General features: G+C 43.6%; 1 protein-coding gene across 1 annotated transcript in view; it reads left to right on the plus strand.

Moving 5' to 3' along the window:
• The first annotated feature begins 3,755 nt into the window (after positions 1–3,755).
• ELAPOR2 (endosome-lysosome associated apoptosis and autophagy regulator family member 2) overlaps positions 3,756–21,697 on the plus strand; it is a 101,560-nt gene continuing 83,618 nt past the window's right edge. Inside the window, exon 1 of the mRNA XM_051795289.1 lies at positions 3,756–4,079. Within this exon, the coding sequence (XP_051651249.1) occupies positions 3,951–4,079 (129 nt within the window). The 5' untranslated portion in view covers positions 3,756–3,950. The remainder of the gene's footprint in view (positions 4,080–21,697) is intronic.

The following is a 21,697-nucleotide window of genomic DNA, read 5'->3' on the forward strand; positions in this document are numbered from 1 at the left end:
ATCACGTCAGCTTTCTCAGCAGGGTTCTCCAGACTATCCTAGGGTTGAGTCACCACACTCCTTGAATGATTGAAAGTAAAAGTGATGTCTAAGTTGGTCAGAGCTGAACCAGAGTCATGGGTATAAACATTCTTTTAGTATTGCTATGTATCTTGAGTTTCCAAAGAGCTTGAAGAGTTTGGGAATCCAAAAGTAAGAACGTGTGTATGAGCAAGCATGAATTTTAAGGCTATCTTGAACCTCATGTAATAAAGCGTCGGGATGACATGATGTCTTGAAAGAGTGTCAATTTTTGTCTCAGGTAAAGCATTCTCTCATGGAGAGTGCACAGATGACCAGATTATATGGGAAAATATATGGTTCACAAGAAAAAGGAGAGATGCCTCAGCAGGACACGCTGTGGTAGAGCTCATAGACTGATGTGTTAGCAAGTTAAAAGAACATGTTACCTTCTGTGGGAAAACTGTTTACGTCATAGAGCAATGACAAAATTTAACCACATACAGAGTCAACAATGTTACAAAATGAGTTCCAGTGAAGAAACTCCATGAAATTGCTTTGTATTGATTAGCTTTTCCAAAAGTCTCAGTGAAACGCGAGTACAGGCAAGGTCTTTAAGGCGATTTCATCAGAAACAGGCAGAGTAGAAAAGGGTTAATAACTTCATTTACCGGGTGATGTATTCCCACGCAAGCCACTGTCAGCCTACAGGCCTGACTAATCCCAAGTGTAGTTACTAATTGCTGTCATCCAAACAGTAGCTGGCAGCCATTTAATTTTCCCTTTCACTTGGTGTCATTAACATTACTGACATATGGCTGTTTCCCTGCCCCGGCTCAGCGGCTACCAGGGAAACCTATGGCTTGAGCTTTGCAAACATAAAAGTTCGTGATTAACTTCCAGTATTTCACTGGTGTCAGGAAGAGCCATTTACAGATCTGGATCCTAAATGCCTGAAAGATATAGGGTTTTTCTGGGCATAACTTACAACGGGAGTGCAAAGGTACATTTTTTTAGGAGTATCTTTAACTTGTGCCAGACTGATGGAGAGGTATAATAAAATACAGGCAATTCTGGATATGTACCTTGAAACACATTGCACGATTGTTGCAGTATAAATTATTAGTTACTAGTTTGCTTTTTTTTTTTTTTTTTTTTTTTTTTTTTTTTTTTTTTTTTTGTGTACTTTAATGTAGCAGAGCAGGGCAATTGTTTATAACTCAGATTGCATGCCTCTTCCGAATTACTTTTGTATCCTCTCAGTTAACCCAAACTGTTAGGTCAAGATTTCAGATACACATCCTAAAACTCCCAGTTTGACTGCTTGCTATCTGTTTTTGTCAGATTTAAAACTCCTTTACCTCTGCTGCCTTATATATAGGTGCTACTTTTTCTGTGGTGTTAAAGTTACAAAATATGTCTCAAATCCCGCTTTGCTTTCCTTTACCTCATTTGTTCTTGTCTAAGATCATAAACTTTTTAAATAGTATATATATATCTATGTATTTTTTTCCCCTGGTGGCCAGATGATTACTATGCACTGCAGAACTTTGGCCACCCTGCTTTCAGGTAAGATTTGAAGGATTTAATATTACAGGCATTTCAGATCCTGTTCAAATAGCACAGCAACCAAAGTGACAATATTGCTTTTAAAGCTCAAGAAATTTCTGGACCTTCTGTCATTTGGAAACATAAAGTAAGACAAAAAAATAATCTCAGATCTTAGTGATTTTTCTTGCTAGGAAGACAGCAAGTCCCACAGAGGACAGTAAGTAAATAACATACACTGAGGCTTTTATTTGTAAATTGTCTTCTTCCCATTCTGAGTTTTAGGATTGAATAATTTGGTGAAGCAAAAGGGTGACAAAACACACTCTAGTACTGCCTTTCCTCATCCATCCCTCATCTGTATGGGAGGTCTGCTCACCTGAACTGACTCCTGTCAGCCCTGTTGACACTTTGAGAGTCCCTGGGAATCAGTGGTATGTGGAGGGCAGAAACCCTCACGCAGCAGAGGGCAATTCTGCAAGCAGCCCCCCACGTCTGCTTCCCACCTTGAGTTTTTATTCCAGGCCAGCACCTGCAGCAAGAAGTGCATTTTTCTGCAAGTTGACCTTGTACCCATTTTTCTGGCATGAAAAACATGCTAAATCTAACCAATATGTTTTTTTCCCATATATTTTCAGAGTGAGTCCCTTGCTGCACACCTCGGAGAGCCTGCAGCTTTGTGTGTTTTATTTCAGCAAAAATAAAGGGAACTGCTGCTCCAGCTGAAATCAGTGTTCTTCAGACACTGGATTTTATCCTGCAGTTAAAGTCAGAAACGAATCCTTGGGACCAATTTTGTGACCTACCTGGTCCAGGAGTCAAAACATACAGCAGCAGCAGAGTTTCTACCCAGTTCTCCATTTTTTTCTGGAAAGATAATTTGGCTTTTTCATGTACCAGTTTACACCACGATGTGCTTTGTTTGGCACCCTGGTGAGCAATGGGGGCCATCACCCACTTTCCTTCCTCCAGCGAGAGCTAAAAGCAGGGCAAGGCTTGGTATGAGAACAAACTTGTCTCCACTAGCAGAGCATCAAAGAGGTCCCTTCCTGGTTGCTCCAGCAAGGGTCACAAATGACATAAAATGAGCAAATTGAACCATTTTTGTGTTAGCATACAGATGCAGCAATGATACCAGCCGGGGATGGAGAGAGGGCTTATATGACGCAGGCAAAGATCTGACTCTGCCATTATACCCCTCTTTTCAATAAAGGCTGAGTCAAATCTGGATCATTGTGAGCAGGAACAGCAGTAAAATTACAAAAAAAAAAAAAAAAAAAAAAAAAAAAAAAAAGTCAGTGAGCTAAAAAAAAACAAGGTTCTGTATTGGAATATGAAAAGGTGGATCAATAGGGACAGGAACATCCTGTGCTAGCCATGAGGAGCCCTGTATCTATGCTGGGGTTTGCTGGTTAGATAAGAGGAGGCAGAAAGGAAGAAAGACCCAGGAAGGAGCAGGGAAGTGAGCAGGTTTGGCAGAGATGCCAAGGAAGCAGAAGACGGTCAATGCCTGAGGCAGTCACACACTTCATTAGGAATGAGTAGCTGGATATTGCTGGGGAAGGGGAGACAAAATCCGAACTGAAAGGCAACCACTAAGGGAGAAATGTACACAGTTCCGGGGATAATACTGATTTGGGTCAGGCCACGAATAAGCCGCTTCCCCATCTCACGGGGCAGGTTCGCTGTCGTGCTCTGGCCAGCGGCTGAACTGTCCAGCGCACATCTCGCCTGGTGGGATCTCTCCTCGAAGGGGGGACATAGACATCCTTAGCGCCGGAGGAGCAGGGATACGGGTACAAACAGCTCGCACCGCCTGGCGCTGCCATGGGCAGGGATGGGAGCGCGGGTGCCAGCAGCCAGGCAGGGGACGGCGGGGGATGCGGGGCAGAATTCCACCCTCCAGTGCCGCTCCCACCCCGCAGCCTTTGGGGCCGGGAGCTCCAGCCGGGAGGTGGTGCCGTGCTCCCCAGCAGGGCCTAGGCTCCCCGTGGTGCCCGCGGGGTTTCGCCCCCACCTCAGAGCTTTTGGGGCTGGGGAGATGCAGCCGGAGGATGCTTCGCGCTCCCTTCGCCTCGCCGGGGCTGGACCGGCCTCGGCAGCGTGCGCCTGCGCTGCCGGCCTTCCTCGCTCTCCTCCTCCTCCTCCCCCCTCCGCTGCCGGCCCCTCCTCCCGGCTCTGGCGGTGCCGGCTGCCGGGGCGGGCGGGCGGCGGGCCCGCTCTGTCCGTGCAGCGCCGGGGTTATGCCCGGCTGCAGGCGGGTCGCAGGGCCAGGGGCAGCCCGCGACCGGGGCTCCGACGTGTCCGGCAGGAGCAGGGCGCGGTGATTCCCACCACCACCACCCCCCGCCCCCGGGAAGGGGTGCGCGGGCGCTCCGCGGCGGGGGAGGAGGAGGAGGAGGATGCTGCTGCTGAGGATGCTGAGGATGCGGAGGGCCGGAGCGGAGAGGGGTTACTCGGGCAGCGCCTGGGTGTGCTGCTGGCTGCTGGGCTGGCAGGCGGCCGCCCTGCAGCTGCCGCCTTGCCAAGAGGTGAGATTTTCCTCCTCCTCTTGGGGCTTTCCCCAATCGTAAGGGCGGGGGGCGTTTGCACCGGTTGGGGAAGAGGGTGGCACACCAGGAAGGGGTTGTTGCTGGTTGTTGCTGCCCCCCCCCCCCAAGGTTGTTCGTGGGACGACAGAGGGATCAGACCCACGGAGAAGGACCCTTCACTGCAGTGCAGGCGGGGGCTCTGTGGGGCGGCCGAGCCCCCCCTCATCACGCTTGAGCGTCCCCCTTGGTCGTCGGTCGCGACCCCCTCGCGGTTGTCGCTGTTCCCTCCGGTGCATGGAAATATCAGAAGCCCCTCTCCAAATCAGGGGGACGCCGCCGGCCTCGTTGTTTTTCTAAATAACATGTTATATCAGCGCAGAGGGGGAGAGTAAGGGACGGATGGTGCGTGAAGCTGTCCTGCCCCCCTCCCCGTGTCATCCCGGGGTGTCCTGGGCTGAGCCGTGTGTGTGACATGGGGAGAGAAACTTTCTGCCTCTCTCCTGCTGTCAGAACCCGAATCAGGAGGGACTCGACATGTTCAGAGCAGGGGCGCTCCACACGGCTGTGCGGGATGCGGGGTCTGAGGCGGACGGACAGGGATGCGCAGCCCCGCGTGTCCCCGGAGAATCCACGGCGGAGGGGACCAGGGCTTCATGAAGCTCTGTTCCAGGTTTTCCATCCTCACTTCTCCACGCAGGGAAATCCTCTCTGCTGCTCTTAAAGAGCAAGTGGGTCTTTCCTGTATTTTAAACGGGGTAGGGGTGAGTGCTGGGTACCACTTTACCGAACAGGTCTGTGTGGCCGGGGCACTGCTCTAGCAAGCAGAAACCTGTAAGTGGGTTAACAGCATTCAGTCCTATTCCTCCTACCCATTCTGAGGATGCTCCGGGAACAGAGCTTCCCCATCTCATACTGCAGTTGCATCGTTTAGCAAGAACTACTTTGTATATTCTCAGAGTGGATTGGGGGTGGGTGACTGCAGCCAGGGGGGAACACTCGGCTGGTGAGGGGTCCTGATCCATGCTTGGAGGCCATTGCAGTATGGGATATCCTTGCCTGAGGGTGTGGAAGCCCGCGTCTCCTATCTGTGGCGAAAGAGAGCATCCCTGACCCGGGGAATGGTCCCTCTTTACCTGTGGAATCTACTTTTTTGTCTTAGAGGTAACAGAGCTCAGTGCTAGCCTAGTGTGGGAAATCTTGCAGTAGGGGGACATGTGGGATAATCAAACTAATGTCTGCTTTGGGCGGGTTTCTCCTAGATGTTGGTCATCCTCAGAGAGGGGGATTTATGCAGCCACTTGCTTTAAATTACCTTTCTCCCTTTTTAGCTAGTGAAGGGAAACAGATCTTGTCCTAAAGTCTGCTTCAAAAAATGAGCCTCTGCAGATGGTTAAAGGTGACAGAGAGCTGAATCCATATAGAGGTACCAAAAGCAGAGAGATGGCATTTTGAACATCACATACCGGGGTTTAGGTGTGTAAATTCTCTCCTGAGCCCCACTCCTGTATCCCTTTGGATCTGGACCTGAGTGCTTTTGCTTTTCTTTCAGGGAGATGGACAATGTTGTTTTTCTTCATTTGAATACTCTTTGAGACAGAGACAGCCCTCACTCACATGGTTAAAAAGCTGTGCATTAGTTGTGCTGGTGTGTGTGCAGCCATGCAACTGTATGTCCCAGGAAATATAATTACAAACATGTCCGGATGGAGAGAGAGGAAAAAGAGAAGAGCTTGCAAAGAAAGGGGATAGCAGATCAACTGATTACAGAAGGGAAAAACAGAAGTTAATAGTTCACATAAAACATGGCTATTATGTGTTAGTCTCCAAACTTTGCCATTTGTCCTAGTTCAGTCCAATATGAGTGACCTGGGTGTAGTGTCATTAAAATCGCCAGAGCTCCCAAGGTGATTGACTCTGGTCTGTCTGGGCAGACTCAGGCAGGAATGAAGCTGTGCAATAAGAAAGCACAGCCTGTCAGAGGGTATTGCAGTCCTTTAAAGACTTAGTAGATGCCTTGTTGTTTTATACCCAAAAGGTTTGAGAAACATAAGGCTTAATGCACTAGCAGGTAGTTGATTTTCAATCTATAGGGCATCTTTCCTTTATCAGCACATTCCCCCCTCTTTTCTTGACAGCTTGTTTTTCTGTTACTTCACTGTTATGAGAAATACAGATATCTGCCAGTCTGTGAGATTTCAGCACTGGTACAGCATTTGGAGCAGTGGGATTTCTGGCTATCCCTGAGGCTCCGTGGTGCTCCGATTACATAGACAGTAAAAATAATAATGTGTAGCAATGTCACTTTCCAGAAACCTTTTTGTCATTGACCTTGTTCATCAGGGACTGTAGCAGTTCAGCACATTGGATTTAGGAAAGGTGTGTTTGTGCTGCAAACCAAATGTACAAGCAGCTTGAGTGAATGTTCCCAAGAGGTTTTGGAGTAAATTGTTACAGACATAAGCTTCTGGTGTAACAGTGTTCAGTCCAGGCTGTGATGACCATTCACATCGTGAGCTCTTCCTGAGCTCTCCAGGGCCAGCAGCTAATCCGAAGGCGAGCCATGTGAATCTCCAAGAGGTGGAGGTGGGGTCAGCTTGGATGGCCAGGGTACCTCTGGGTGAAGACCCTGGGGAGATCCACTGTTGTACCCTTTGTCTCTGGTGAGTTGGTAACTTAAATTAGGACAGTGGTAGAAAAACAACTGCTTGGTGAATTCTTTCTGCTATGACAATGATGATTGGGGTACCCATGCAAAGGTTTCATTGCATAAATTTTTATGACTTTGAGTGGAATTGATGACACCCATGTTTTTCACTGCCATTGAATACACATTTGGCTGCTATGTTGGAAACAATCAGATATTCATACCTGTCTCCCTGCTGCTGCAGGGACAATCTTTGTTACGTCTTATGTTCCTGTGTTTGGTGCTTTTTCTGAACTTTCCCAACTGAATGAGTCTTCTTCAGCTTTCCCCCAGAGATTCACCCAAATCCGAGCAGATTTTGCTTTTAGGATATTTTAGCTGATACTCAGCCTAAATGGGTCTTTTCTTCATTTCCTCTTTCCTTTCCCTATGTTGTTTTTGGAATCATAAAAAAAAAAAAAAACAAAAAAAACCCCCAAAACGCCCCTCCAAAAGTCCCCCCCAAAAATCAACCAAAAAACCAAACCCACTTAGTGACCCTTCTCTTACCTCCCATTCAGCCAAATTGCTTGCAAAGAGAGATATGGAGTATCCAAGCTGCTGGCAGAGATGTTTTCTTTAACGTCCCTGTTTGACTCTCAATTACTATGCAGATTGAGAGCAAACACATGACTTTGATATTGATAATAAATATGATATGATAATAAATGTGTGAAACATTGCATGGTTTACCTGATGTTTCAGTAGACAGGTAAATGAAAGTGTAATGCTAAATGCTTTATTTAAGGGAAAGTATTTTTGTACTAGTCTGCTAGAATACTTCTGGAAAAGACAAAAATTATATAAGAAATTTTCTTGTAAAATGAAACAGTCTTTTAGAAAATCGTTTGCAAGGCAAAGGCAAGGAAGTCCTAATAAGGAAGGGGAAACATGAACTTGAAATTAGGTCAAGCATGGTGGATTAGGTGTGTTGAAATAGTGCCAGTTTTCGTAATGAGAAAAGGTTAAAAAATGAGGTGTGTCTAAATTAAGTGTGAAGTATTTTAAGTATATTAGTACATCAAATCAAGATAGTAGGTACTGAGCTAAGCAGCCTGGGAAGCAAGGTGAAGTTCTGTCTTTCCATGGATAGAGGGGAGATACATGTCAGCCTTGGGAGTGTGTTACGTAAGCCAGCAACCCTGTCTCCAAATATACATGGCAGGGATGTCTGCTGGAAGGAATCTGAGTATCTGAAACACTCTTATGTCATAAGTGAACTGTACCTGCTTGGGGAAAGGTGTTTGGGGTCATTGCAGATGGCTCTGCAGAGGCAACCCATGTGCTGATGGTGAAAAAATTTGGATGGGTGACTAAAAAGAAAGAAAAGAATCAAACATCTCAGAGCGGTTTTGTGTGTTATCATTAGTACTCAGGAACCGTGAACGTTTATTTGTTCCATAGCTGGTTAATGAGCATACAGTGATCACAGCAAAGGGTGGGGCTGTCTAGGTAAGCAGGGAATTGCTTGATGGAGGAAAAGAAAGAAGAATATGCATTAATGCATGGGGTACAGAAAAATAATGAGATGCAAATCTTTAGGATGAGATAGAAATAAAAAGGGTTTTTGTGCACGTGAAAGGCTAAATGTTATTTCTGTAAAAAGGTAATATTTTTTATTTTTATGTAATTGTAAAGAACTTCTTGGGACTTCTTGATCTCTGAGGTTCATTTAGTCTCTGCTGGCCTTAAAATCTCTGAAGAGATTAGCTCATTTTTAAACATCTAGGAAGGAATTCTCCTAAGCTGGCTGCCTTGCTGTCCCTTATTGGTACCCTTGTCCCTTTCTGTGAAGCATCTGCACTGGCTATTTTGGCAAAAGAATAGGTACTATCTATACCAGCTGCTGGGGTGATTTAGTATTGTATTCCTTGATTTCTAACCACCTTGAAAGATCTTAGACTCCTAATCTGTGAACAGCTCATAGTCAGCAGAAGAGGCTGTGGAAAGATTCCTAGATAGACCATATTATTTTTGTCACCTCTTGCTACACAGATTTGTGTCTTTGTGGGGAAAAGAGAAATGTACAGCTTCCATTTTCCATGGTGATGGAGGGTCATAAAGATGAGGAAAGAGGAGCAAAAACCATGCTGTAAAACTGCTGACAATAAAGTTGATGGAGAGTAAACATGTGCACAAAATATGAGGAGACAGATGCTGAAACACAGGTACCAGAGGAGAAAGAATCCCCACTGAAGTGCTTAGGCAGACCACGGTGGGGCGTGGAGGAGAAGCACAGGAGAAACTGGTGAGATGTCAGAAATTTAAACCTGAGAAGGAAGACAGATGCTGGCATAAAAATTGGATAGTGAGCTGTGGCTATAATGATTCAAGAACAAGAAATTTGTCATGGTGGAACTGCTGTAACAGGCCATAAACTCAAAAGAGAAGTAGCCATTAAACCAACACAAGATTGCATTTTTCCCACCATCAGACATCACTTGATCATTCAGGATGAGATTTAACATCTATAAAGAAGCCCGTGTTTTTATTTTCTTTTATTTTCAGCTCTTTTTTTCTCCATAGCGTGAGATAGCTCAGGTTGAGTGAGGATGGGAGCCGTGCTGGGATTCCTGACCCACCCATGCATGGTGGAGTGAGGACCATCAGCGAGCCAGGCACCAGGATAGGTTAATGCAGTGATTTGGGCTGTCAGCTGCCTCCTCCAGGCCACATTTCCCACTAGGTGTTGGTTGGGAAAGCTTTAGCAGTACTGTGCACTACTTTATGCTTTATGGCAGATGATGGCCTGGGTCAGAAATGCTGGAATCACATGAAGGCAACCTGTGCTGCAAGCCTGACTCTGTGTTCACTGAAGATGTTGGCTGGGATCCCACTGCCTGCAAGGACCAGGGAGGCAGAGCCAGGGGTTCTCAGGCCTGCAGGGCTCAGTCTGTGGGCAACTGGCTTCTCTGTGTCATATGTGGAGGTTGCTGCCAATGCCTGCTGAAGGATGTGGCAAGCACCAGCTATGTAGAAAAAAAAATTAGAAAGTGAAGAACAGATAAGGGTTGGTAAAAAGAAAGGTAGCCTTGAATGCCTCATACTTGAGATAGGAAAGAAACAGTGTTTGGGAACAGGTCCCTCGTGTCTCCCAGACGTTGCCAAAGTTTTTCTAGGGGCTGCTGCTGTGAAGGTCCCTTGCTGTTCTCCAGCATGGGTGTATCTTCCCTAAGTCTCACACCTACTTAGGAAAGAGTGTCCCTCCACCACCCATTGGTAATATTTTAGTGCTTATCCTGGACTTGAAAATATGTTCAGATTTTGACTGCTGGTAGTGAAAATGTTTTGGTTTTCAGTCTTTTGAGAATGAAAACCTCTGGTTTTGAAGGAGAGAAATAGTTAACACCCACCCCTTTTTAAAAAAACAACCCTATATTTTAAAACAAACAAACAAACCAACCCCTTTCAATTAGAAAACATTAGCCAAATCTGATAATGACCTTCTTTCACAAACATTGTGATAGTCTCTTTGATAAATAGTGCCAGACAGTAATCACTGTGCACTTGGGACACAGGCTCAGAGCTGATTTAAGATGATCTAGGACGACATGTGCAGCTGAGCTGCTGGGTGCCCTGTGCTGGTGCTGCCGATCCTGTCACTGTGCTGAGTCAGAGCAAATGCTGATTTGGCTGAAAACTCACCTGCCAAAAAGAAAAAAAAAAAAGGAAGATAAAAGAAGAAAAAGAAAAGGGGGAGTGTTTAGCTGGGTGAGTGGCAGAGATAACTCAAGCGTTTAGTCTCTGGGGGGATAGAAGTGCTACAGGAGGCTTTAGGACCCACTCAAAGGCATAAGTCTGGTCTCCACTTATTTTATTTCTAGACCATAAAATTTTGTTCAGGTAGAGCTAGCCTGGATTCACACTGAAATAATGGCAAGGGGATTGTATTTCCTGATGTAGGAACAAGAAAACAAGATATATGTGTTAAAGGTGTGAAGGAACTGGATTGTTTGTCTCTGTTGTGCTCTGGCTTCAGAGACTCAAGTGCTGTCTCTTTGCTGGCTGTAAGATATGTTTTCAATAAAAGGAATAATAATTCCAGATGACGGGCTATTCCCAGCTAGAAAATTTCTTTGGCAGTCAATTTTTACTGCCAGAAAGAGAGGACAAATTACTCATCTCATTTTTCCTTGCTGATACGGGATTAACCTCTCTTACCTGTTAGTGTTTCATGGTCAAGAACATAACAGAGATAGTTTATGGTGATACATGAAGACTATTGGAAAGTACCTACAAAAAGTGATAGGAACTATATAATTTGCTGGTGACAATCCTTGGTAGCTCAATTTTCATTTAATTAGATTTTGTTCCATGTTAGGGGTGCAAATATTTTCCAATGATAATCCACAGGAAAGTGGCTCAGGGTGTTTGGGGTTGGTTAAAAGGATATGCCCATCCTGCCGAGAAGCAGAGCATCAGGAGATATTCCTGTAAACAACGTGAGACAGTCCATGAGTGTGGACAGATCCCTGACCCTTTTCTAGTTACCAGGGTAGACCCAGTCAGAAGAGCTATTTTCTGTATGATAATTACCAATGTGGGTTACTAGTGCTAATCTTATAATCCAATTTGATGAAGAAAACCTGCTTTGGGGAAAGGCTGAACTTTCCCTCTGAGGTTGGAACTGACTTGATCATGCTTAGAGGTGTTTTTGGTGTAATGAATATGGTCAGAAAATTGAATTGCATTAGATAACCAAGCTAGAAGGAGAAGTGATGGGGAGTGCAAAACCTGAAGATGCTGTTAACATAGTTGCTGCTGGCTTGATAAAATACAGTATACATTTAATAACAGAGAAATCAGAGTCTAAATTGATCTTACTGTCACAGTAAAATGAAACACACGGGAATGGTGACTTTTAGCAGCAAACTGAAGGGTAAAGGTGATGTAGACCTCAGCTGTTGATGCTTAAAGTGTTAATTTCCCACAGCGTTTCTTGTGGTGTGTGGCATCCTTCTGGTTTTGTACTTACTCTCTGAAGTTTCTCAAAGGAAGATCTTCACACAGGCTGGTCGTGTTTTATACACACATGGGGTGGTGCCGTGTCTTTTGAGAGATGTACGTCAGAAATGGATGACTGCTGATTTTTCCCAGGCTTTTATATCCATGGCTCCCTCCTGCTGGCAGGTCAACAGTGCTGATCAAATGCTGCTTGTTTCTGGTAAGCTGCTTTTTATCTCCAGCTCTGTGGTTCCTTAAAGCAAATGAAGAAAAGGAAGATTTCCCAAGACAGTTCTTTTCTTCTCTCTTTTGTTTGGTCTTATTTAATCCAATTTTTAAAAAATTCAGACTTCTCTTGAAAGGAAAGAATGAGGGGCCCTAACCAGCCTTCTTTAAGCAGGATTCATGCTTGTATGGAGGGACTATGAGCTGATGTTCATCTCAAGGATGCTGGGGGAAGGCTGCATGGTGGAACTGGAGTGGAGAAATGATTCAGCTCATCACACTGCACCTTTCTTCACCTGCAGACCTGCAGATGAGCAGGTTGTCTCTCCTTGTGATGAATGTCAGGTGTCCTGATTAGTAGGGGAATGGCTGTCTCCCCTAGAGCTGCTCAAGTAACAGCTGAACCCAGGCCAACACTCTCCTCTTCCAGAAGACCAGACAGGGTAACTGACAATTAAAGCCTGGCTTTAATGCTGAATGTAGGAAACACCAGGACTCTGAATTTTCCTGTTTTTTAGCTGGAAGCCTGCTGTTATTTATGTTAACATCTTCACAGAGAGAGGCAGTGGATCCTGAGGCATTGCTCAAGCCTGCACCACAGCAACATGTCCTATTAGTGTCAAGACATCATTTTTTGGATGCACAGACCAGGTTTCACAAATAGTTCAACACTAAGCCCTGCACTGCTGCTGAAATAGCTGTGATCAATGATCACATTCCCATTCACTCCAGCTAAGAGGAGGCATAATGTAAAAACCAGTCAATTCCTGTATCTTTTAGTTTTGCAGTATTTTTAACAGCACTAAGAGCCAACCCTACTTAAATGTTTTGCTGGCTTCACTGAGAAGTCATTGTTTTTTAGTTCCAGGTTTTAAATAACAAAAAAAAAGGCAAAAAAAAAGCAGCTGGTTTGCAGCATTGGCCATTGGGATACTGATCTGCTAATCTCTTGCACTGCTTTGTTAAACAAGGGAAGAGATTTCCTTAAAGCCTCATCATGTGATTATGGAGGAATCACAGCTTCGATTGTAAAAGGTGGGGGAAAAGAAAAGGTGAGCTAGATCCTCAGTATTGCAGAGAAGAGTGGAAAATGTGAACTTTGAAAATCTGTAAAGTTAAATGAAGTGGAGCTAAGTTGCATAGTGTTTTAAGGTCCTGTGGCACTTAAATAGGTCGTATGAATTTGATGGGGTGGAAGCAATGATGCCTGATTCAAGGTTTTGGGAAGCTTTATGTGGCCGTTACTGAAAGTACAATTTGATTAACAAACTTTTCCATTACTTAAATTTGGCATTTACACTGTAGGCAGTCTGATGGGAAGACCTGGAATTGCCTCATTGGGCACCACACATGCTAAAAATAAAAGTAAATTATTGGGGCGATATCCTACTCTTACAGGCAGTCTCCAGCCTGCTAAACAGGACAGACCTAAAGAACTCTGGTCCTTGAGCTGTCCAGATCACTCCCACGTTTGTCAGTGTGCTCTCTGCCATGGATTTTGCCATGGAAGCTGACACAGTACGGGACACTGGAATAGAAGCTCTGGACAAATCTACTATATTCCTGTAGTAAGGAAGTAAAGCAGAATGAAGGCAGTTTTGTCATGGCATGACTGTAACTGGGTACAGTTACTTGAACATCAACCATGTGAGAAGGGCACATAGCACCCTCATGCTTCAGGACAGCAGAAAATCAGTGTGAAGAGAAACCTTGCTCCAGTGATCCATGCATGGTCCAAGCATGGGATCCTGATGGTGTGGATGTAGCTGAGCCCAGAGCAGAACCAGCATTTCCTACCATGAAGAGGACTTACTTCACTTTTAACTGTATAAATTTAAATGTCAATTTGTAAAGACTAATTTTTATCATCCTGAAAGGTTGGTGTGATTTTTCTGCTGAATGTGCCTGTTTTCTTCCACTGACTACAGGGGGATGCTGGCTTTTGCCAGGTCGATGCTCAACTTTTAGTAATTTAAAGTAAAATAAGGACCCATCAGTGGAATCAATCTCCACTGTAACTGAGTTACATAGGCTGTTACACAATCTACAAGGTCACTTTGCAGCACTCTGTAAGCTGCAGGGGTGAGGGTGCTTTGATAAGGCTGGGACATTGCAGCGGTGCAGGTAGCTCTCTGCAATGACCTAATTACACTGGAGAAAGGACCTAAATCTTTGCCTCTGATCTGCTGAATTAAAAGGGAAATGCAGCAGGAGCACAGTCTTGGTCCATAGTTCTGGTGAGCTGTTTGTGAATAAAGAGTTTAATTGTTTTGTCTTGTAGCAGCTTCCTACCAGAGGTGCCTTATTACGCTGCAGAGTCCCTTCCTATCCAGGGAAAAATAATATCAAGCTCATGCCATGGTAAATTTCTGTCTATTATACATGCAGGAGATATATATATATGCCTATACACACACACACTCTCTCACGTATAAGCTTACCTACAATGATCAGCTTGTAATGTATTGCAGCTGTTTGTCAAATGGGCTAGACCTTGCATTTGGATTTAATTTCCCATGGCAAAAAGGCAGGTGCACAGTTCCTGTTGGCTTCCAGTGTACGTGGTTACAGGCTGACTGCATTGCCCAGGCAGGTAAAGCAGCTATGAATGCATTTCTTTCTTCGTGTCCTAGACCGGATCATACGTGGTGGGTGCAGTCGATAGCAAGGGACAGCGGAGGGACTGTACCTGAGCAAAACTCTGATCTGTCCCTTCTCCTGCCTTTCCCCCAGTCCATGGGCTTATGAGTCACTGCTGATTGATTTGACTGATTCAGCCCTTGCAATAACAAATTACCCTACCCCTGGTGGAGGGATTAATGGGGCTACAGACAAAGCTCTGCCTAGTGCTGTCACCCCCAGCTCGTACCTCGCCTAGGCTTTATTTGATGCAAGAGGGAAGCTTGTAGCTCCAAGCACTATCTGGCTGCTAGAAATGCTAAAAAATTTGGATTTGTAGCTGCCTAAGAAGCTGCCTTAACCCCATGGGTAAATCTGGACTTGAGAAGAATTGAGCATTGAGCAGGGCTTTGCTAGACCCTGCTACTGGAGATCATTTTAACTGGAGTTAGCAGCATGAATACAGAAAAGAGTCCAGAAGCTGAATACAGCTTATGGCCAAGTTAAATCTAAGATATATTTTCTCTATCATTTACTTAGATCAGGCTGCCTTGGGCTGCTAGTTTCTCCTTGCTTTTATTTATTAGTTATTCTTGTGGTGAAAATGGACTCTGTGGGCTTGGAGACAACCCAGGAGGGCAATATTGGATGAAGCTTCCTCATAAGTATATAGGGTTACATATTTTTCTTGTCAGGCTGTGATTTAAGATATTGCTTTGTTCAATGAACAGGGTTATTTCAGACACATAAGACAATTAAGTACTCACAAAGGGCATGGTCCTATCCTGGGACAAGTGGTTGCAAGACAGGCAGAAGCTCCAGAGCTAAACCTCCCAAATATGCTTTCCCTCTGGTGTTACAGGTGTCATTAGTATCTTTTTAGTCTTTTTTTCTTTCCTTTCGAAATGGTATATTCATAAAACCATGTAACACTTCCAGTGTTGAATATCAATGAAGATTCAGCTAAAAATTGTAAAGAAAAGGTCCTATTTGCTATGAGTTGCTTTTTTTTTCTTCCTGTTTGAAAATATTCAGCCATCTGGTCAGCAAACAAATAATATGCTGCATGATATTGGCAGAAAAGCATCCACTGAAAAACAACAAATGGGAGAAGGAAACAGTTTATAGTCTTTCTGGTGGGTTTTGGTTTTACAATTTTTTTTTGCTACAGAGGAGAATCCTGAGTAAAATTCATATTTGTAGAATGCAGAACCTGACAATAATCTTTATATAAGTAAATACAGCTTTGGCAAAACCTGAAGTCAACAAAATTATTTTTGTTTGTTAGGTTCAGAGAAAGCAGCACACCTTTTCTTCATTTTCAGAATCTGTACTTTGTAATATTATATGTAAGTGTTATACATTAGTGTAATATAATAAGTAACAAAGTCCTGGCTATAAACATGTTTTCTGTCAATGTGACCATTTTGGTTCAAATTCTGCGAGTTCAAGTTCTAGTGCAAATCACTTGTGTTGACTAACCCTTGTAGCTCTTCTCTCTCTTTTTTTTGGAGGCTATATGTATTGGTGGAGGAGACTTTGTATTGGGGTACCAGTCCCTTCCACATCAAAAGTTTATTTCAGTGTTTCTCTCTCTGGCTGTACCTAAAACTCAGCCTCTGAGGAAGTCAAAGTCTGAAGGGGAAAAGCTGAGCTCAGAATTGAGCCAAACTCATCCGTCTCTATGGAGCAAGTGAAGAACACACTGGGAGGATGCAGACCCTGGTCACTAGTGACAAGGAAATGAGGGATGGGTTTTTCACATCCTGCCCTATGCAAACCAAATAGATAGTGGGTGTTTTTTCATAAGGTAACACCTCTCAAGAGAAAGGGAGATGTGGAGCAAATGCATTTGGTAGGAAATTGTAGAGGAGGTGACAGGGCAGAAAAATGATACAAGATCAGATGAGTGAGCATCACTGAGACTTCCCTCTAACAACAGCGTTTCTTTTCTAATATTTTTCTGCTGTCTGGTGTGACAAATTCTTACACCTAATGGAAACTGATAACCAACAGCAGAGGGGCAGGAGCAGAAGCTTTGTAAAATGCTTGTGCATGTGCCTGCTTTTAAGCACATGAATAATTCCTCTGAAGTTTGAAAATGAATGCCTTATTTAAGATGAAGTTGATGCTTAAATACCATGGTGGATTAAGGTCGGGAATTCTGTGTATTGAAGAGCCAATACTCTGACATAACTGATATATATTATTGAATTTAAATCTTTTGCTTCCAGTAAGTTGAAGATTTCCTTTAGGTCCAATGTTGAAAAAATGTATTGACCTGTGTTCTTTAGGAATATTTAAATGTTAAGTCAGTCTGGTGCTCATTTCATGCTGTCTTTTGTGAGTTTTCATGGAAATACTTCTTTGATGATGTCCTTTTATATGCTTTTTAAAATGGAATTGGCGTAGTAGATTGGACAGGATGCTGCTGTAGGGCTCTGCTACTAGAGGGGAAATGCAATGAAATGGGCCACGTTGATTCCTCAGATGATTAAATCTGGCCATAGTTCAGGTCTTCACGGGATTAAAGTTGTCAACCTCTAAAATTTTATTACCTTTATATTCCTCTACATGAACCTGCTGGGAGCACTGTGAGGGTGAGGCAGACAGTTTGGCAATAGTTAGTGAACTGAATCCTTGAAGATGTATTTTCCCCATGGATACTGTAATTGCAGAAGTTAAACCTGGTTCAGAGCAGTGGCTCAGTGAGGAAGTGGCTGTACAGAGGGAGTTGCACAAGCTCTTGGATGCACTTGCACATGCCCAAAAATATTAATTTTGAGCTAAATTGTTCGCTCAGATTGGAGGAGCCTTGTAGATAAAAATGCTATAATATTGAAGGTTAACATTTGCTCCATCTGGCTCATTTTTCTCAAGTACAAAGATATATTTTCCTCACTGAAGTTATCAGCTCAGGTCCTCATCTGAGGTAAATTATTTTACCCCACTCAGCTGTTTTGTGTCTGAGGTAGTTCTAGTTTTCTGATTCTACACATCTCAGGAGCACCCAAAGTGAGGCTTTTCCCGTGTCCTTTATTTTGAGAATATAAAAAAGGACCCAAATTTGTCATCTTCTCTTGTATCTGATGAAGAAAGGACATGACAAGGCATGAAAGGAAGTGAGTTTATTTGGCTTTATTTGGTGCTTAAGGAACTGCTTAAATTTGGCACAGTGTTGGTGCTGGGGTTCAGAAGGAGGACAAGGAGCAGAAATAAAAAGGAAGAGGTTGTCTTGGGAGATGGAAAATTGAGTGCCCAAGGGAAACCTGGGGAAAGCTTGTACATCTGTTGAGTGGAAGCTGCCTGGGTCTGCTCACTCACCTTGAAGCAATTGGCTCATCTGCTTGCTGTCCATCTCAGATCTGGGACCTCCTGAACACAGAATCATAGAATGATTTGGTTTGGAAGGGATCTTAAAGATTATCCAGTTTCAACTCCCCCTGCCAGGAGCAGGGACACCTTTCACCGAACCAGGTTGCTCAGGGCCCCATTTAACCTGACCTTGATGGCCTTGAATCCCTCACAAGCTAAAGTTAAGCAATTTTTGCAGTGGCTTAATTAAAGCCACTTGGGATGCTGTAGGTACCTTAGGTAATTGCCTTCTTGGGATTTGCTTCTAGACTGTTAGTTATACCCTGAGCTCCTTCTGTGCAGCTTTTCTTCTGAACAGTCAACACTCAGCAACATCCATATTTAAAAAAAAATAAAATAGAAGCTTCTCTTTTCATTTACGAGTCTTAAACCTCAAATAGCTGGGAATAAAACATCAAGGTTGAAAAGGAGGAGGAATGAATAAAATCCAGCATATTAAAAATTATAATTAGAACTGTGATCAACTTTGATACTGTCAGGCCTTCTCGACTGTAATAACTGAGTAGCTCTGAATAAAAAGCCTCACCATATTGGCAGTGAAACATGAATCTTGCTCTAGGAGAACATTTTGGCTTATTGCACAATGCTGGGATGTGTGAATTGGAGTATGCTGTGATGAGATGCAGCGTGTGGGTGGCTTATCTAGTGTCCATATGCACCCGGTGTTTGCGCAAGGCACGCGGTATAGTTGATGTTTGTGAATAATAGGCACTAATATTTACTTTGCTGAAAAGAGAAGCTGGTTTGTGTGCGTGGAAGTGACCTTGTGCAAACAGTTCTCTGCCAATCTGTCTGGAGGCTGCTCTGTTAACGTGGCAGAGGGCAGGCGAGGGGCGCCCAGCCAGCTGGGCACTGTCCGTCGGGATGGCACCGCGGCCCACAGGCTGTGCGGGAGCATCCAGTGTCTTGGACCACTTTGGGGAACACAACTGCTCAAAGCTTTCCCTGCCCTAGGGAACACTGATGAGTCTCATCATGAAGGTGCTTTTGGAAGACCCTTCACTTGTCCTCATGGGTGTCGCCTGCTGCTCTTGGCTAAAGTGGGATATGGAAACTCGTCACAAACGTGTCACACGGAGTCAGTGTGTCATTGTTCCCTCTGCAAGACACTTATTTGCTTTGTGCTCACACTGGTGAATACCAAGCAACAAAACATGAGGATTTAGTGTTTTCTCCATTACAGTTTTATAGGTAGGAATTTATGACAGCGCGGGAGGGAAAATACTATTAAATCAAAAGTATGAGAAACTACACCTCATTTTACCTTTTTTTAATTGATATAAAGGAATGGATAGGGGATGGGTTCCTAGTAGTTAGCGAAGCAACTACTTAAGCTATGCATAGGATGCTTAAATATTGATAGATGAAAAGCTGTAGCCCATTAATGCTACTTTGATGGGCCTTCATGAGATTGTGAATATTGCCATTAAACCTGACATTTTTTTCTTAAGCCTAACATGTCTATTAATGTTGGATCTTTCATTCTAGTTGACTTCAATAATTGGAGATTTAAGCCCTGAGAGCCTACTTCAGCAAGGCATTTAAGGGGTTGGTCTTTTGGGGTTGAGGTAAAGATGTGCCCAGTGCTACTGTGACCCTCTTCTCCACTACAAACTTGTACATGCAGTGACCTGAAAACCTCTTTTCACAAACAAGAACAAGTGAAAAAATGTTATTTTTAAATACTTATATTGAGTATTAAAGCAAGGATTCCTCCTTTGGAAGAGAGAACCTCCGGAAAAGGGATTGTCATTGGAAGGGCTGGAAACACTGGGATATTGTACCTCCTGAAGAAGCTGATTCTTGCAGTGTGGAAACAAAGTGATATGAGGCAGTGGGGTCAATATTTGTAGAGTAGTGCAAAATCACAACAGATAGGTAAAGTATCACTGAAAAAGTTTAGCCAAGTAGCAAGTTGTGTGTGTTTATTAAACTTAAAATATTATTATGTGTGCATTTAAATTTTTGCAATTAAAAAAACCAAAACAAAAAACCAACTCATCATGAATAAATTTTGAACTGTAAGGTTTTCATGTCATGAATAGTACAGAACAGTTGCCATGTATAATAAAAGTCATTCTCAGTTTGACAAACTACATTTATTTGGCTGTAAATATAAGAGGAAAAATTGCAAAACCTAATGGAAATCTCGTTGCAGTTAATGGAAAAATATTCAATTTATGGAACAGGATTAAACCTGTCCAAATATTACTGCTGGGTGACTAAAAGACTTGATGACTCAATAACATTAGGATAATGAAGATAAACATATGTATAAACATCCTTTACCACCATGTTCTTTTCTTCAGTTTTCTCTTTAACATGACTGTTTTTTGCAGAAGATTTAGGAGCTCACTGAAAAATCATGATTTCCCAATCACCCTTGTCTAAAATATTTTTGAGAAGCAGTAGGGATTTGTAGGTGAATTTATTAGGTTTTGAAACTGAAGGGTTAAAAACTCCACATGTAATATCATGTTAAAATTGCCCACTTCCTGGGCTCCATTGTAACTTGCTGGTGGGAACTGTGAAGCTTTATACAGAGTGGCTCTTCAGGATAGTTTCATGTTTCATTACCTTGGTCAGCAATGTCATATCCCTCCTGCTCTCATAAGAAAGGGCCATGATGGCTGTGGTGAAGAAAGGAAATTTATGTCATAAAAGGAATAACTGGCATTTTTGCTTTGGTTGTGGAGTTAACTCCAGTCTGGGTAAATGACACCGAAGAACTCCCTGAGAAGAAAGGCTGGTCAACTGAGATGAAACCACAATGTTATAGGGTAATTAAGGGCCAATTGTGGGGTAGTTAAGGTGTGAAGCAAGCTTTCAAAGGAGCATTTGAAAGGGTCAACCATTTCTGCCTATTCAGAATATAATGGTCAAGTTTTCTGTTAAATAACCCCCTATTCTGAATTCACATGTGCAACAGCATGTATTTTTTTTTTTTTAGAATCTGAGTTGTTTGGTTTCTCTCAGTGTGTGAAGTGGAATTCAGCACTGCCACCTTCAACCTGCATCTCACTCTATGCTGCCTGTCCTAGTCCACCTTCTGCATGTGCTTGTTGACCACACAAGAACTCCCACCATGCAGATGACTGAAATTGGATGAGATGGACCCATCCCTCTTCTGCTGCCATTTGTCTGGCGGGGGGCACAGTGTGAGTGTTAGGGAGCTGGGGAAGTCATGGTTTGGAGGTGTATAAAGGGTGTGATGTGTGGACACTGTGTGAGTGCTTTCAAGAGCACACTTTGGCCCTTGGAGAGCTGAAACTGAACCTGGTGTGGTGTGAAGGGACATGCCCTCTGGTCTTTTCCTCTCACTGGGTGCAGGAGTTGCCATCCCATGTTGAAAGGTTTAGTATTTGCTTTCCTGGTGCCAGGGACTTTCACTGACCCACCCCTGGGAAGAAAATGGAGAAGTGAGAGGAATTTAGTCACAGTGAATTCCTCTTCACAGAGATTAATTTTCAAGAGGGAAGGCTCTGAACTATCTGTTGGGCTTTTTTCATGTTTGTAGAGGCCTATGAGGATGAAAGGCTGTGTAAGTGCTGGGTGTTACAGTTCACAGAGATGGCAGATGATATGTCACTACCCTACGGAAAGCCACTGACAAGTCTATTACCAGTGAGGTCTGCCTGTGGCTTATTGCATTCTACATCTTTTTACAAAGGGTAAAGTGTTTTGAAGACTTTAAAGACTTTTGTGAGAAAACGATTGTACCCAAATTCTTTTCTCCACACCAAAGACAATGCCAGTGTCAAAGTAGCTGACC

The sequence above is a fragment of the Manacus candei genome, unplaced genomic scaffold, assembly GCF_025592945.1.
Source record: "Manacus candei isolate 608988 ecotype Guabito, Panama unplaced genomic scaffold, ASM2559294v1 h1tg000042l, whole genome shotgun sequence".
In the NCBI taxonomy this organism is placed as follows: domain Eukaryota; kingdom Metazoa; phylum Chordata; class Aves; order Passeriformes; family Pipridae; genus Manacus; species Manacus candei.